The 13754-nt window shown below is 37.1% G+C and overlaps 1 protein-coding gene across 1 annotated transcript in view; it reads right to left on the bottom strand.

The window, feature by feature from the left end:
• Nucleotides 1-1425: 1425 nt before the first annotated feature.
• Nucleotides 1426-13754, bottom strand: part of LOC100020467 (complement receptor type 2-like) — a 44198-nt gene continuing 31869 nt past the window's right edge. The window contains exons 25-29 of the mRNA XM_056814624.1: nucleotides 12666-12848; nucleotides 10143-10190; nucleotides 9380-9455; nucleotides 3373-3481; nucleotides 1426-2269 (exon numbers count right to left, since the gene is read on the bottom strand). Of these exons, the coding sequence (XP_056670602.1) occupies nucleotides 3388-3481; nucleotides 9380-9455; nucleotides 10143-10190; nucleotides 12666-12848 (401 nt within the window). The 3' untranslated portion in view covers nucleotides 1426-2269; nucleotides 3373-3387. The remainder of the gene's footprint in view (nucleotides 2270-3372; nucleotides 3482-9379; nucleotides 9456-10142; nucleotides 10191-12665; nucleotides 12849-13754) is intronic.

Below are 13754 nucleotides of genomic sequence, written 5' to 3'. Positions count from 1 at the left end.
CTGATACTCTCATATTTCTTCAGATCCCTGGACAATCAGCAACTGTTCCCTGCCCCCTTCTCATATGGTATCAATAGAATAGACAACATGATGAAAGACCAATGTGGCCAGGACAGCTGTGGGTCTGACTCACCTAGGTAACAACCTTGCTAATAGTTCAACTTCGAATGGGATTACAAAAGAAAGACCTTGAAGTAGGCTATACTCATATGCTCTGGGATGGACAGAATTCAGGATCATCAAGGCAGAGATTGAAATGGGCAACACTTTTAACCCTAGTGGAAGTATTTCCAAGAATGTGATTATATGGAAGTAACAAGGATGCAAAGATGACTCATTCATTCATCAAATAATGATATACTTTAAGTGCAAGAATTGTGAGAATACAAATATGAGCAAAATAATTACTGAACTTAATTTTGGTGTCCTTTGGTACAGTTACAGAGGAATGATGCAGATAACCTAGTGTTATTAATAGCAAAATGGCTAGGCAAAAACTGAAATGTAGATGTCTATGGGTAGCTCACTCATAGACATACTCGCCTTCTCTTCTGAATGAGATAGGATTCCATTGGTGTTCTGGGAGGGTTAGTCTGGTAGGGCAGAGAGACTTCTGAAAACATAGTTCTCCAAGCCTTCTGGTGTTGCCCTTTAGCTAATCTTTTCTAAGAACCCAACAGCAAGTTTGGTGTGTAAAACAACATAGGGATATTCTTCGTAGAGTTGTGTTCAGAAATATTTTATTCTTTACTGTTGATAGAATATTTATTGTGGTCAATTTTACCCTCTAAGGCAGTGATGGTGAACCTTTTAGAGGTTCACCCCCCCAGAGATCACATGCCATGCTGTGCCCCCCACCCTAAGTGCTGGAGCACCCTGCCCCCCTCGCCCCACACAGGGGAGGGAGAAAGCAATCTCATGGGGCTCCTGGACAGAGGGGTGGGTGAAGTGAAGAATGTCCTCAGTGAGTGTAGAGAGGAGAAGGGGAGTGGCTCAAGCACTCAGCTCCCCTCCAGCACTGCTGCTGCCTGTAAGCTTCCCACCTTACCCACTGTGAACTTCCATTGAGCTGCTGGGCAGAGGGATGAGGGAGGTGAAAAAATATTGTCAGGCACGGTGGAAAGGGGGAGGGGAGCAACTCCATCTGAGACCCTCTGCCTCTCTAGTAATGAACTCTGGGGAGGGGGCACGTGCTCACAGAGAACATTCTGTGTGCCATCCTTGGCACATGTGCCTTGGTTCACCATCATTGCTTTAAGAATTCTCTAGACCTATTAGCATCATATATAGTCCGTAAGAACATTTCCTAGTAAAAATATTTTCCCAATGTAGTTTTACTTCTTGGCTGATAGATTGAGAATTTTAAGGAAATATAAATTTTCAAGTCAAACATAATCCATTCAGGTTCACCAAATTTTCTATAGAAATAATTTCAATTTATTAATTAAAAAGTTAAACACTTTTTTAAAACAAGAAAATAAAACGTTTGAAATACAAATAAAGGAGTAACAAAAGCTTCAATACCCCCCACCTCCCCCAATTTCTCTTACTGCCAACCAAAGCAACTCCCTTAATCATGTTATTAAATTAATTCATGAAATCACTTTCATGAATTACTGTGTCATAGGGAAATTCAAGGCAGATATTGAACTAACTTTAACCTGAGAGGGAAAAAAAGCAAAATGCTGCCTTTTATAACTAAAAAAGAAACTAAATGTTTTTAAGGCTGCCTCCCAATTGAGTAAAGCCCAAGTAAATGTAGAGAAAATGTTTCACCATCTTTCTTTAAATTACTAAAACCATGTCTCAGTCCAGTGTGCAAATAACAATCAGTATGCTGATAACAAAAGCAAAGAGGATGGCTAGGTTGAATGAAGGTAATCAGAATTTACATGGTCCAACTAAAAAAAAACAACGAAAACTTCTACTAGGGTTGATATGAAAAAATGTGTAAGATTCAGAAGTCTGCAAGTGCTTGTAGCTGCATTCTGGCAAGATGCCAGTCATGGAGGATAGTCACTGAGAAGAAAACAGCAACAGAATTCAGTTTCCACCATTACAGAGCCGCTTTTGCTTTGTTCTACCTGAGTTCAAGTTCTGATAAAAGTTGCATCTCTGTAAAATCAATTCTAAGACTTTGATGTCCTGTGTGGGTACCTTCCAGAAGCAGAGTGGTTTCTTTCAAATCAAGGTTAAAGCTTCATTCCAAGATTGCTTTCCAATCTCATAGCATTTCAAAGATAACTGAAACATCAGATTTCTCTTTTAGCTGTTAAAAGAAATGGCAATTAAACTGTACACACTTTGAGTGGACATTCGTGGCACTCTTAATTCAGAAGTCATTGGTGGCATACAAATATTTAAACATGATGACTATGTTTATATTCTATGTTACTTGGCCTTTTTAAAAACAAAACTGTTTCTAAGAAAGAAAACCTGAAAATCTGGAATCATACCTCTTTCATGCTCACCTCCATTTTAAGTAATATGCTTAGCTACCTGTATGCATGAAATATAGATACTTTTATTTATGGAGCAAGCACATATGCAAGTGGCATGTGAGCAACATACTAAAAAGATATTTCAAATGATCTTAATGTTCTAAATATAATTATATTTATATATAATATATGATATATATATAAATAAATAATACTTGTGTTGAACTTTCTTTTTACAATGAAAAATAATTATTCTGTAAAGAAAATAATATATAATCCTCACTAGTACCCTGGTTTGATAAGTTACATTATTTTATTTATTTATTTAAACATTTACATCTTTACATCTAAGAATCAATACTGTGTATATGTTCCAAGGCAGAAGAATGGTAAGGGCTATGCAATGGGGATTAAGTAACTTGCCCAGGGTCCCACAGCTAGGAAGTGTCTGACGTCAAATTTGAACCCAGAACCTCCTGTCTCTAAGCCTGGCTCTCAATCCACTGAGCCACCCAGCTGCCCCCAACTTACATTATTTAAAGGAAGGTATTTCCTAATATTTTAACTTCCTTCATCAGGGAAATGAGGATAATACTTGCATTACCTTCTCTAGAGCTCTGAGGAAAGCAGTTTGTAAGCCATAAAGTGCTATGTAAATGTGAATATTATTAACAACTATAAATTACAGTCTAACTGGCTTCATACAAAGTACTGAAAAAGCAAGGTGATACCCAGCATATGAAGAGGTTGCTATTAAAAGCTATAAATTTTGAAAATCAGAAATAAATCACCATTACATTTAGGTTTTTTAAAAACCATGTTTGGTTCTTACAGTGAGAATATTTCAAGGAGCAGCCATCAATAATACCTAGTTTAGAGCATGTTTATTTACAACACAGATGGATAAATATATTCAAAACTGATTAGATACCTGTTAGCCTTCTGGTTAAGCTGCAAGGCTGTAAGCATCGTTAATGGAAGTTTCTTGTATCTCTACGGGGATAGTTGCTTCTTTATGATTTTCATTAGTATAATAATTGCTAAATAGCAGAGGAAAAATACAAGAGAAAAATTTTTCATTAAAAAGTTTCAGTTCCAAAGGAAGCTATTGCTACTAAACAATTTTTAAGATCTGGCTATATTCCTTCTTTAAAAATTTTAAAGTCATTTAAATATTTCATTCAGAAAGTATTAAAAGTGTTTGTCCCACTGCTTTTGTTAAATAAAGTTGTTTTCCTAGTGTCTTGTATAAAAAACTCAGGTGAAAAGAACTTGGTAGGATTAAAAGCATCCAAAAGATACAACAAAGGAAGGCCTAAAGAGCTTACAAGGCCAAAGTTTTTTTCAAAGCAAAAGATTTTACCACACTGTAAGTATAATTTTAACATATTAATGAATATAATAGTTCAAATGGCACTGTACTCTCTCTCTCCTCCCTTTTCCCCTCCCCTCCTTTCCACTTTATTTATATCTAAGAAACCTATTTAATTTTAAGAAATAACTATTTTCTTAAAAATAGTTACTTGTAGAATTTTTGTAGAATCCGTTGTAAAATAAATTTCTCTAAATTGAGTTATATTAGTTCCCTCATGAAATTTGAGATGAGATTCTACAGAAAAATGTTGGCTAAAAAATCAGCCTTAAATTGTCATTTAAAAACAAAAACACTTTTCTATATTATGGTATACATATTCCTTTAAATATCTAGATACAAGAGGTTTCTATATTCTACTTGAGTTCTACTCCAATGATTCATTGTAGCATGGAGGTAATGTTGGATTCTCTAAGACTATGCCAGCAGAACACAAACTCTAGAAGGTCTTGACAAGATAGAAATGCTTCAAGTATGGTCTTGGAACTTTCAAGAGAAATAGGGAATTTTGGAAGAGGTTGGGGGGGGAGGTGGGATGTTAGTAGAGAGAAGATGAATGGTAATGAATGTAGTTTTGGACATCTTGAGTTTGAGATGCCTCTGAGACATACAGTTTGATATGTGTGTCTGATGTTTAAAAAGGTACCGGTTAAACTCAAGGGAGCAAAGAAACCATGTTACAAAGAGTATAGAAGAAGAGGGTCTAGGGCAGAACCAGGGGTAACATTCACCATTAGGGGACACAATATAAATGATGAGGCAGTATCTGAGAAGACTAAGAATTGCTGATTGCCCAATGAATCACCCAAACAGTAGCTTTTGGTTATAAATATATGATGGATGTTACTAAAAAACACCACTGACTTAGAGGACCTCAAGTTAGAACTATAATGGGGATAGGAAAGAAAAAGTAAAATGAAACCAAGGGAGCTCAACCTCAGAACTTTAAATGGACTTGAATAGCGAATGGGAAAGCCACAAAACAAATAATTATAAAACACATAAAGAAATAATATCAGTAATTGGGCAATATGGCTAAAATAAATGAAGGCAAAAAAGAGATACTACATATCAACTGCCAAGTGCAAAATGAGTTAATATTAGTCAAAATGTCACAACAAAAGATGGCTCATGGGTTCTCATGGAAGAACAAATAAAGGAAATTGTCAAGTTAATTTTAACTTGTTTCCAAAAAGCAGCAAACAACAAATCCCAAGTGTCTTTGTAATCATATATTAAACATTTATTTCTAAAAAAATAGTGTAGTCAAAGAATTAAAGGCTGTCCAGAAGGCTTACAATTATGTCATGATAATGTTCTTTAAGCAGAATCCAATACTAGTCATGGCTAACACCAAACAAGATCAGAGAGACATTTTTTATTGTCCTTCTCTATGACCATATTTGCTTAAAGTCACTAAGTATTAAAGTAAATGCTGATTAAATCTAAAAGGTCTGATAGAATTTGTTGTAGAATTTTTCTACTTCGTTCTCTACAATAAATCTTTGGCAAAAAAAAAAAGCTACAATTAATTTCATGCTAATCTTTTTGTAAAAGAGTCTAATATAAGATGACCATGTTTCCTGTTAAATTATGTTTCTTTTTGCCTTTGGAGACAGGGTAAAGTCAATTCCTCCATTTCACTAACTTATAGCCTTGTCAATAAAAATTGTGAGCCAGCCTTCCATTTAACTGCAACTTTTTGTTTTCTAGTTTCATTTATAAAGACTCTCAAGACTGATATGATTTGGTTCCCCTCATTAGTGTATCTGCTTTGCTGTTCCCTAGACCAGCACTTCATTTTTAGAATATAACTGTTAGTTTGATGTTTACAGTCAGTCTGAAAACTATGACTCTTAGTGTACTTTGCAGCCATTTTTTTGCAGAAGCATAAGGGACTGCAATGGACTTTGTGTTTCTCTTTGTTTCATAGGTTGCCATGGCCAAAGAATTCAATGACACCTACTCAGCTTCCTGGGGATAATTCTCTCCAAACTTAACTAGCATATGCTACAGTTTGTTTATTTATTTATTTAAAACCCTTAGCTTTGTCTTAGAATCTATACTGTGTATTGGTTCTAAGGCAGAAAAGCAGTAAGGGCTAGGCAATGAGGGTTAAGTGACTTGCCCAGGATCACACAGCTAGGAAGTATACGAGGTCAGATTTGAACCTAGGACCTCCCATCTCTAGGCCTGGCTCTCAATCCACTGAGCCACCTGGCTGCCCCCCAGAACAGGATAAAAAGGAAAAAAAGGGCAACCATGATCTTTCTGATTTTTTTTAAAAAGGGTTAAAAAGTGACAAACATCAAATACTTAGCAGAATAAAAATATCCATTGAACAAGAAGATGGAATTGAATTAATGTATAAGATTTATATACATAGCTAATAAAAGATCTCTGATGTTGTCAATATGGAACCTCCCTACACCAAGAGTCTACTTCTGACTTCAGAGTTCAGTCCTAGGGAGTTAGTCGTTTGACACAAGCTAAAGTGACATGTGCAAGGCCACATATCTGGGTTCAAGAGGTGGGATCTGAACCTATATACTTTTATATACTAGTCCAGCACTGTATGCACTGTGCCTGGCTGCTTCTAGATAAGATTAGTTTAGTTTTTGTCTAGGTCTATGACTTTACTGGTGTCTCCAAGAAGAAAATTTCTACCAATACACACTAGCAATTGTTTTGGAACTTATACTAACCTTAAAACATTGCCTAGGATATGAAGAGGTTAAGTGGGCCAGCCCAGGGTCACCGAGCCAGTATGTCAAAAGCAGATTTGGCTCAGGTCTTCCTGATGTTGAAGCACTTTGCCTCTGCACAACATTGCTATGCACTCTAAATAATAAGTACTTAAAATATTTAATACTATTGGAAAATTGCACAATATGGTAAAATTATAATTCTATTCCACACCACACACACTAAGTTTATGATTTCTGGTTGTTTCCTATGATGCCTAAGCTCTAAGGTAGGGTTGTCTGCCACTTGTAAAAATGGATGTTCCTGAAGTTAAAATAAAGGTTCCTTTCACTGGTTCTTGATGATACATCAGTGGAATTTCTCAAGGATCTGCCAGAGAGAGTTGATGCCTGAATGGGCTAGCACCTACTTTCCTCTCACCCCCCTTAGAGGGGTTGCTGCACTGGTATATCAAGGTTTCCTGAGGAAAAGGGGTAGTAGGGAGTTGATGACAAGGTTCCCCTCTTAAATAAACCCAAGGATAACCTCAGTTTCTCAGGCACAAAGAGGATTTGGAGACAAGCCTAGGTGGAGGCTTGCCTCAGTGAGGGATGGTCTGAGTACCTCTCTATGGAACTTGATCAGATACCTCCTCATAAACCAAGAAGCTGGACAAATCTGACTGTGGTAGGTAAAGTTTAATAGAGGTACTGTAAGCAAATTGGGAGATGAGAAGTGGGGATTGGTTTCCCTATATTTCCTAATACGGTCTCTCAACTGGGCAGCGTGATTTCGCAAACTCAGGTTTCTGTCTGGTTTCCCAACTAAATGATCCCACAATTTAATCTTTATCTATCTATCTATCTATCTATCTATATCTATCTATAGAAACAATAGATAGGTACAAGAAGGCTGGAAGGGCAAGGGAGCTGGGCTCTCTCTTCAGTGAGTCCACAGTCCCCTTTGGGGTTTGAGGGATCTTTTCCTCAGTTGAGAAGTGGTTGGAGAGGCAGAAGATGGATCTATGACAGAAATTGAATACAGGAACAGGATATTCTCTTGTGGCTCTCTGTGAAATTCTCAGAACAGGAACAGGCCTTGCCAGGTCAAGGACTCAGCTTAAAAGGCCAAGAATTCCCTATAGATCTTTCTCAGGTCAGTTTCCTTTCCCAGAATCCTTCACTCACCAACCAACACTGTCTCTCCTTCAGCCCTGATGCCAAGATTCTAAAGTCCCCTGGATCCAGTCTGCCTTCTCTCCATGACACCTCTCCAGGTCCAATGGTTGCCTGGGTGTCCCTTCTCTATTGCAGTAGCTGCTGGGCATGCCAGGAATGCTGTCCTTCCTCCCTTTTGCCTCTGAGAATCTACTGTCTCCTTTACATTGTAGCCCAAGTGCCTCTTTCTGCTGGAAGGTTCTCATTTCCCAGCTGCACAGTGTGCCTAGTACACAGTAAGCAATTAATAAAAAGTTTGTTGATTGACCTGTTTTTATGTATTTTTATATATATGTATACATATATATTAATGTGCACGAAAAATATTTTGGAAAAAGTTCAACAGATAGTGTTAGATAGGTGCTATACATCCCTAAAAATGATGAATAGGAGGACTTTGCAGGAATATGAATAGTCTCAGCATAAAGTAATGTTAATAGAAAGCTTGGCAAAATGAACATGTAGTGGTTATAACTAAGAAAAAATATATTTGTCTATTCTTACAGAATTGAAGGCAAAAGATGGCATTAAAGTTTATAGGCATAGTTTATTTTTACTGTAATTTCATTATGCACAAAATAAAAGATATAATTTTATGTCCTTTTAGCAATTACAGAAAAAAAGATATAAAGAGCCATATAAAGAACAATGAACTTCATCTTTTGCAAAACTGAAGTTAATTAGTCAATAAGCATTTGTCAAGCACTAACCTAGACACAAGGGATACAATTTTGAAAAACTGAATGCCTTCAGAAAGCTTCTATCACAGCAAAAAAAGCATGTATACAAATACATAGATAAAAACAAAATAAATATAAGGCGTCTATGGGAGGGAGGGAGCTAGCAGCTGGCAGAGAGCATTATAAAAGATTTCATGGAGAAGGTAGTGTCTGAACTGAGCTTTGAAGGAGGAGCCTTCACCCCATTTCAAATATGAACTCTTTTATCTAATTATACAATCATACTGCAGTTTAAGGCTTTCTCATTTCTATCTTGGACCATTGCAATACCTTTCTAATTGCAGCCCAGGGCTCTTAACTTTTCTACTCAGATGCTAAAGTGATTTTCTTCTTTAAGCCCCTAGCATGGCCACATCCCTCCTCTGCTGAGAACTTTCATGGCTTCCTATTCCTTCTAAAATCAAGTATTTTCTTTTTGGCATCTAAAGTTCCTCACAGTCTAGCTCCAGATGATTTTTTCCAGCCTGATCATATGTTCTCTTTCAGCTCATTTACCCTAGCCTTTTGGCTGTTTTTCACACAGAACATCACACAGGCAAAATGAAGGGGATCCTTTACCAAGGCTGTGAACCTGGGTGATGTAGTGAATTCAACAGTAATCAGAAAGTCCAGAAGTGGTGAGATTTTGAGGGAATTTGGACAAGGTAAGTTTGAGATGCCCATGAGAGATGCCCCTTTTAAAACAATAAAAAACACTGAAAGATTATATCTCCCAATATCCATAGCTATATGGATAACTATATAACTATAATGTTTTTTTTCTAGAAAATCTCCCACTTTCATGAGAACCCAATATGTTTCCCTTTGTACCTTAGTTACCAATAAGCTAAGCATTTATTCTAAGCATATCTTACTAACCTTAGTTTCTGATAAAAAAGCATATGCAGTATTATACTTTTTGTATAACAACATAATTGAACTCACCCTTCTCTGTGTTTTGATATTATTGCCAATGTGACGCCAACAAATATGATGAGCAGAATTGAACCCAAAAGGATGCCTAGGTAAAAAAGTAGGAACATTAAATACCAGGGAAATGTGGCCAATAGGTCACTTGTATCTTAACAACTTGTATCTTAGGATTTCATGGTGATTCTTTTCGGCCATATTTGAATTCTTTCATATTAACTAACGTACAGCCATTTATTAAATACAGGGTTCCAGATTAAACCTTGAATGCAAAAAAATCTAATATTAAACATAATCAGATGGCTAAAATTAAGGGACACCCATGTATGGACTCACAAGTCCAAATGACTTTATAATCTACTCCCTTATCTCAAGAGCAACATTCTAGTCAATGAATCAGAGCTAGAATGAAAACTAGTATCAGTCTTTTCCTGCTTCCTTAATACACACATATATTTACATATATTCAGATATATATATCTTGTGCTAACAAGTCTTCTATTTCTTCTAGCCACAGGCTGCTTCAGGTAGACTATTATTATCAATTAGAATCATCTAAACAGGATTACATGAACATAAAACAAACTTTTCCAACATCCAAAGTCAGTGGATTTCTTGGGAGTTTTTCTTCAGGTGTTTAAAGATCTGAATTATAATGCTAAAGATTACTTTTACATAATGGTTCAAAATGATAAAATTATATTTAGGTAGAAAAAAGGGAACTGGGTTGATTTGGGATATTGGGTCATAAAAGCCACTATTGCCTTTTTAAACTCACCACTGAGAACAACAGGTCCTTGGGAGCTTTGAAGGGAAGAAAAACTCACTGAAAAAAAACAACATGAAAATACCAGTTTAATGGTTTAGCACAATCTTGGACTAGATTCTTATGACTATCATCATTAAACTATGGTAACAGCTTTTGGAAAGATTTGACAAAAGTTTTATTTTAACAAATGCATTTGGTCATTTTAAAAACATTATTCAAATGGAGAGGCAGTTCTCAGACAAAGAAATCAAAACTATTAACAAGCACATGAAGAAGTGTTCTAAATCTCTTATAATCAGAGAGATGCAAATCAAAACAACTCTGAGGTATCACCTCACACCTAGCAGATTGGCTAACATTACAGCAAAGGAAAGTAATGAATGCTGGAGGGGATGTGGCAAAGTAGGGACATTAATTCATTGCTGGTGGAGTTGTGAACTGATCCAACCATTCTGGAGGGCAATTTGGAACTATGCCCAAAGGGCGACAAAAGAATATCTACCCTTTGACCCAGCCATATCACTGCTGGGTCTGTACCCCAAAGAGATAATGGACACAAAGACTTGTACAAAAATATTCATAGCTGTGCTCTTTGTGGTGGCCCAAAACTGGAAAACGAGGGGTTGCCCATCAATTGGGGAATGGCTGAACAAATTGTGGTATATGTTGGTGATGGAATTCTATTGTGCTAAAAGGAATAATAAAGTGGAGAAGTTCCATGGAGACTGGAACAACCTCCAGGAAGTGATGCAGAGCGAGAGGAGCAGAACCAGGAGAACATTGTACACAGAGACTGATACACTGTGGTATAATCGAATGTAATGGACCTCTCCATTAATGGTGGTGTAATGTCCCTGAACAACTTGCAGGGATCCAGGAGAAAAAAACACCATTCATAAGCAAAGGATAAACTATGGGAGTGGAAACACCGAGAAAAAGCAACTGCCTGAATACAGAGGTTGAGGGGACATGACAGAGGATAGACTCTAAATGAACACTCTAATGCAAATACTATCAACAAAGCAATGGGTTCAAATCAAGAAAACATCTAATGCCCAGTGGACTTACGCGTCGGCTATGGGGGGTGGGGGGGAGGAAAAGAAAATGATCTATGTCTTTAACGAATAATGCTTGGAAATGATCAAATAAAATATATTTAAAAAAAATAAAAAAAACATTATTCAAAAACACTGTGATAAAAAAAAAAAACAACTACAATGGGAGGGAGACAGTCAAATGAAATGGGTTCGACCTGCTATTAGGGACATACCAGGGCTATGAAACAAAAATATCATTTTTGGCTTCATATCACATGATCAAAACCCTGGATGCCAGATTCAGACTTGGAAGGGATCTCAAAGTCAAATTCAATCTCCTGAAAATGAGGAGACTGAAACCTAGAAAGGTTTAGTTACTTGCCAAAGACTACACAGTGAATGACAAAGGTAGGATTGGAACCTCTGTCCTGCATCATATTGTATCACACTGTCTCCTGATTAAATAAACCAGTTGTGTAATTATCTATACATCTGGGCAATATCATTAAAAAAAGAAAACCTTATCTTCTATCTTAGAATTGATACTAAGTATTGGTTCCAAGGCAGAAGAAAAATAAGGACTCGGCAACAAGGGGGTTAAATGACTTGCCCAGGATCACCCAGCTAGGAAACTCCTGAAGCCAAATTTGAACCCAGGGCCTGCCATTTCCAGGCTGGGCTCTCTCTCTCAGCTGAACCACCTAAGAGCCTCAGGACCATAGCACTTTTTACTTTCTTAAAAAAGAAGTCAAACTGAGGAAAAAGGCCTCAGTAACAACTCCGATTTAAAAATACAAAGATACTGCTTTTGCATTGCAAGCAAAGTCTTCTTGTTACAAAATGTATTACTTCCACCCTAGCAGCCTTTTATGCCAATTAAGAGATGTTTCTTTATAGTTTGTTAATGAGTACTTATTAAATACTTACTCTAGGCTAAGGTCTAAAGCTACAAAGAAAGAGGAGAGGCAGGTAGCCCTTGGCTTCAAGGAGCTCACTCTCCTGAGGGAACTAATAGGGATTTAACCAAGTTCATCCAAAATTCAATAAGAAGAGAGGGAGAGTCAGCTCCTCAGGTGAAGGTGTGGAGGAGAGGATTTGAGCTGAGTCTCCAGAGAGAAACCAGGGAGAGACCATATTCCAAGAGATAGCAGTGCAAAGGGAAAGCAATGGGAAATGAAGGATTGTGGGTGAGTAGCAGTAAGCAGGCCAGTACTGGTGAGGACACAACTGATTGATGATTTCAAATCCTACTAAATGACATCAATCAACCAATCAAGACTTATTAAGCGCCACATTTAACCACTTTAAAATAGGGACACATTAGATTTTAAAGGCCTCTGGCATGAAATCCGACCAACTTATTTTCAAATATTTGGTAAACTGAACTGCTTGCTCTGTGAGTCTTTTGGCAAAAGAAAGGGCAGCCCAAATACAACCCAGTGCTAGAAGCAAATGATGTAGTTTGACAGAGCAGGATGACTCATAGAATACTTACCTGATTTACAGGCTGCTAAAGGGGGGTCCCATCTTTGATCTTCCTGACATTGGCTCTGAGGACTGCCTTCTAGCATATATCCTTCATCACACTTCAGAGTAAAGATAGCTCCAAAATTATATGTTTTTTTAGTTGATACATTCTGGGCACCAATCATGAACTCCGGAAGGCTACAATTCACTTCTGAAATCAAGGAAAGGAGGTTGAGGTTATTACTATCTTCTAACTTCTTTAAAAGAAATACAATAAACTTATAGATTTTGTAATTTATGGCAAAAGATCACCTTTACCATTAGCATGCATCATTTTAGTGAAAAGAGCATGAAACAAAAACTGGTGATTCATAAATCCCAATTTTTGACATCTCTGTTCTGCAGTACAAGTAACTTTCTCTTTTAAAACGTTATTAGAAATTCTAAACTTTTACCTGTCTCCTTGGAAGCTGTATTAATTTAACTAAATTAGAGAATTTGGGAGATGGAAGCAACCTTGACAGTCATCTAGTACAACCTACACAACAGGGAATTCCTACTATAATGCACCCGACAAGTCCATCCAGCCTCTGTTGGAAGATTTCCAAAGAAGGAGAACTCATCATGCCCATTACATTTTTGGACAGCTCTACTTGTTAAGAAAAATTTCCTGACATCAACCTAAATGTATCTCTTTGCAACTTCCATCCAGCTTTCTTGGTTTTGTCTTGGAGGCTAATAAACAAATTGAATCCTTCCCCTACCCGACAACATTTTGAATATTTAATGACAGGTTTTATATTCCCACTTCCCCAAATTTTCTCTTCTCTGGACTAAACATTCCCCTCTTCTTTCAAGATTCAACTCTAAGCATCGCCTTTCTAATCAATGTAGCAGTCCACACCTATCTATGGACAAGGGAAACAGTTAGAATGTAAAGACTGTCTTAGAAGAGAGCATGCTCAGTCTTGCGCATGGCTAGTAAAGCCTTTGACCCTTGATCCCAGTGTCCCACAGGTTAGGCGAAATCAGGTTTCTTTGTGCTCACCTGGCTGAGACAAACCACACCTATACCTTGCCAATGATAATACACTATGCACTCATCCCTATGTATTGT

This window comes from Monodelphis domestica, chromosome 2 (genome assembly GCF_027887165.1).
Source record: "Monodelphis domestica isolate mMonDom1 chromosome 2, mMonDom1.pri, whole genome shotgun sequence".
In the NCBI taxonomy this organism is placed as follows: domain Eukaryota; kingdom Metazoa; phylum Chordata; class Mammalia; order Didelphimorphia; family Didelphidae; genus Monodelphis; species Monodelphis domestica.
This window is presented reverse-complemented; position numbering and strand designations above follow the sequence as displayed.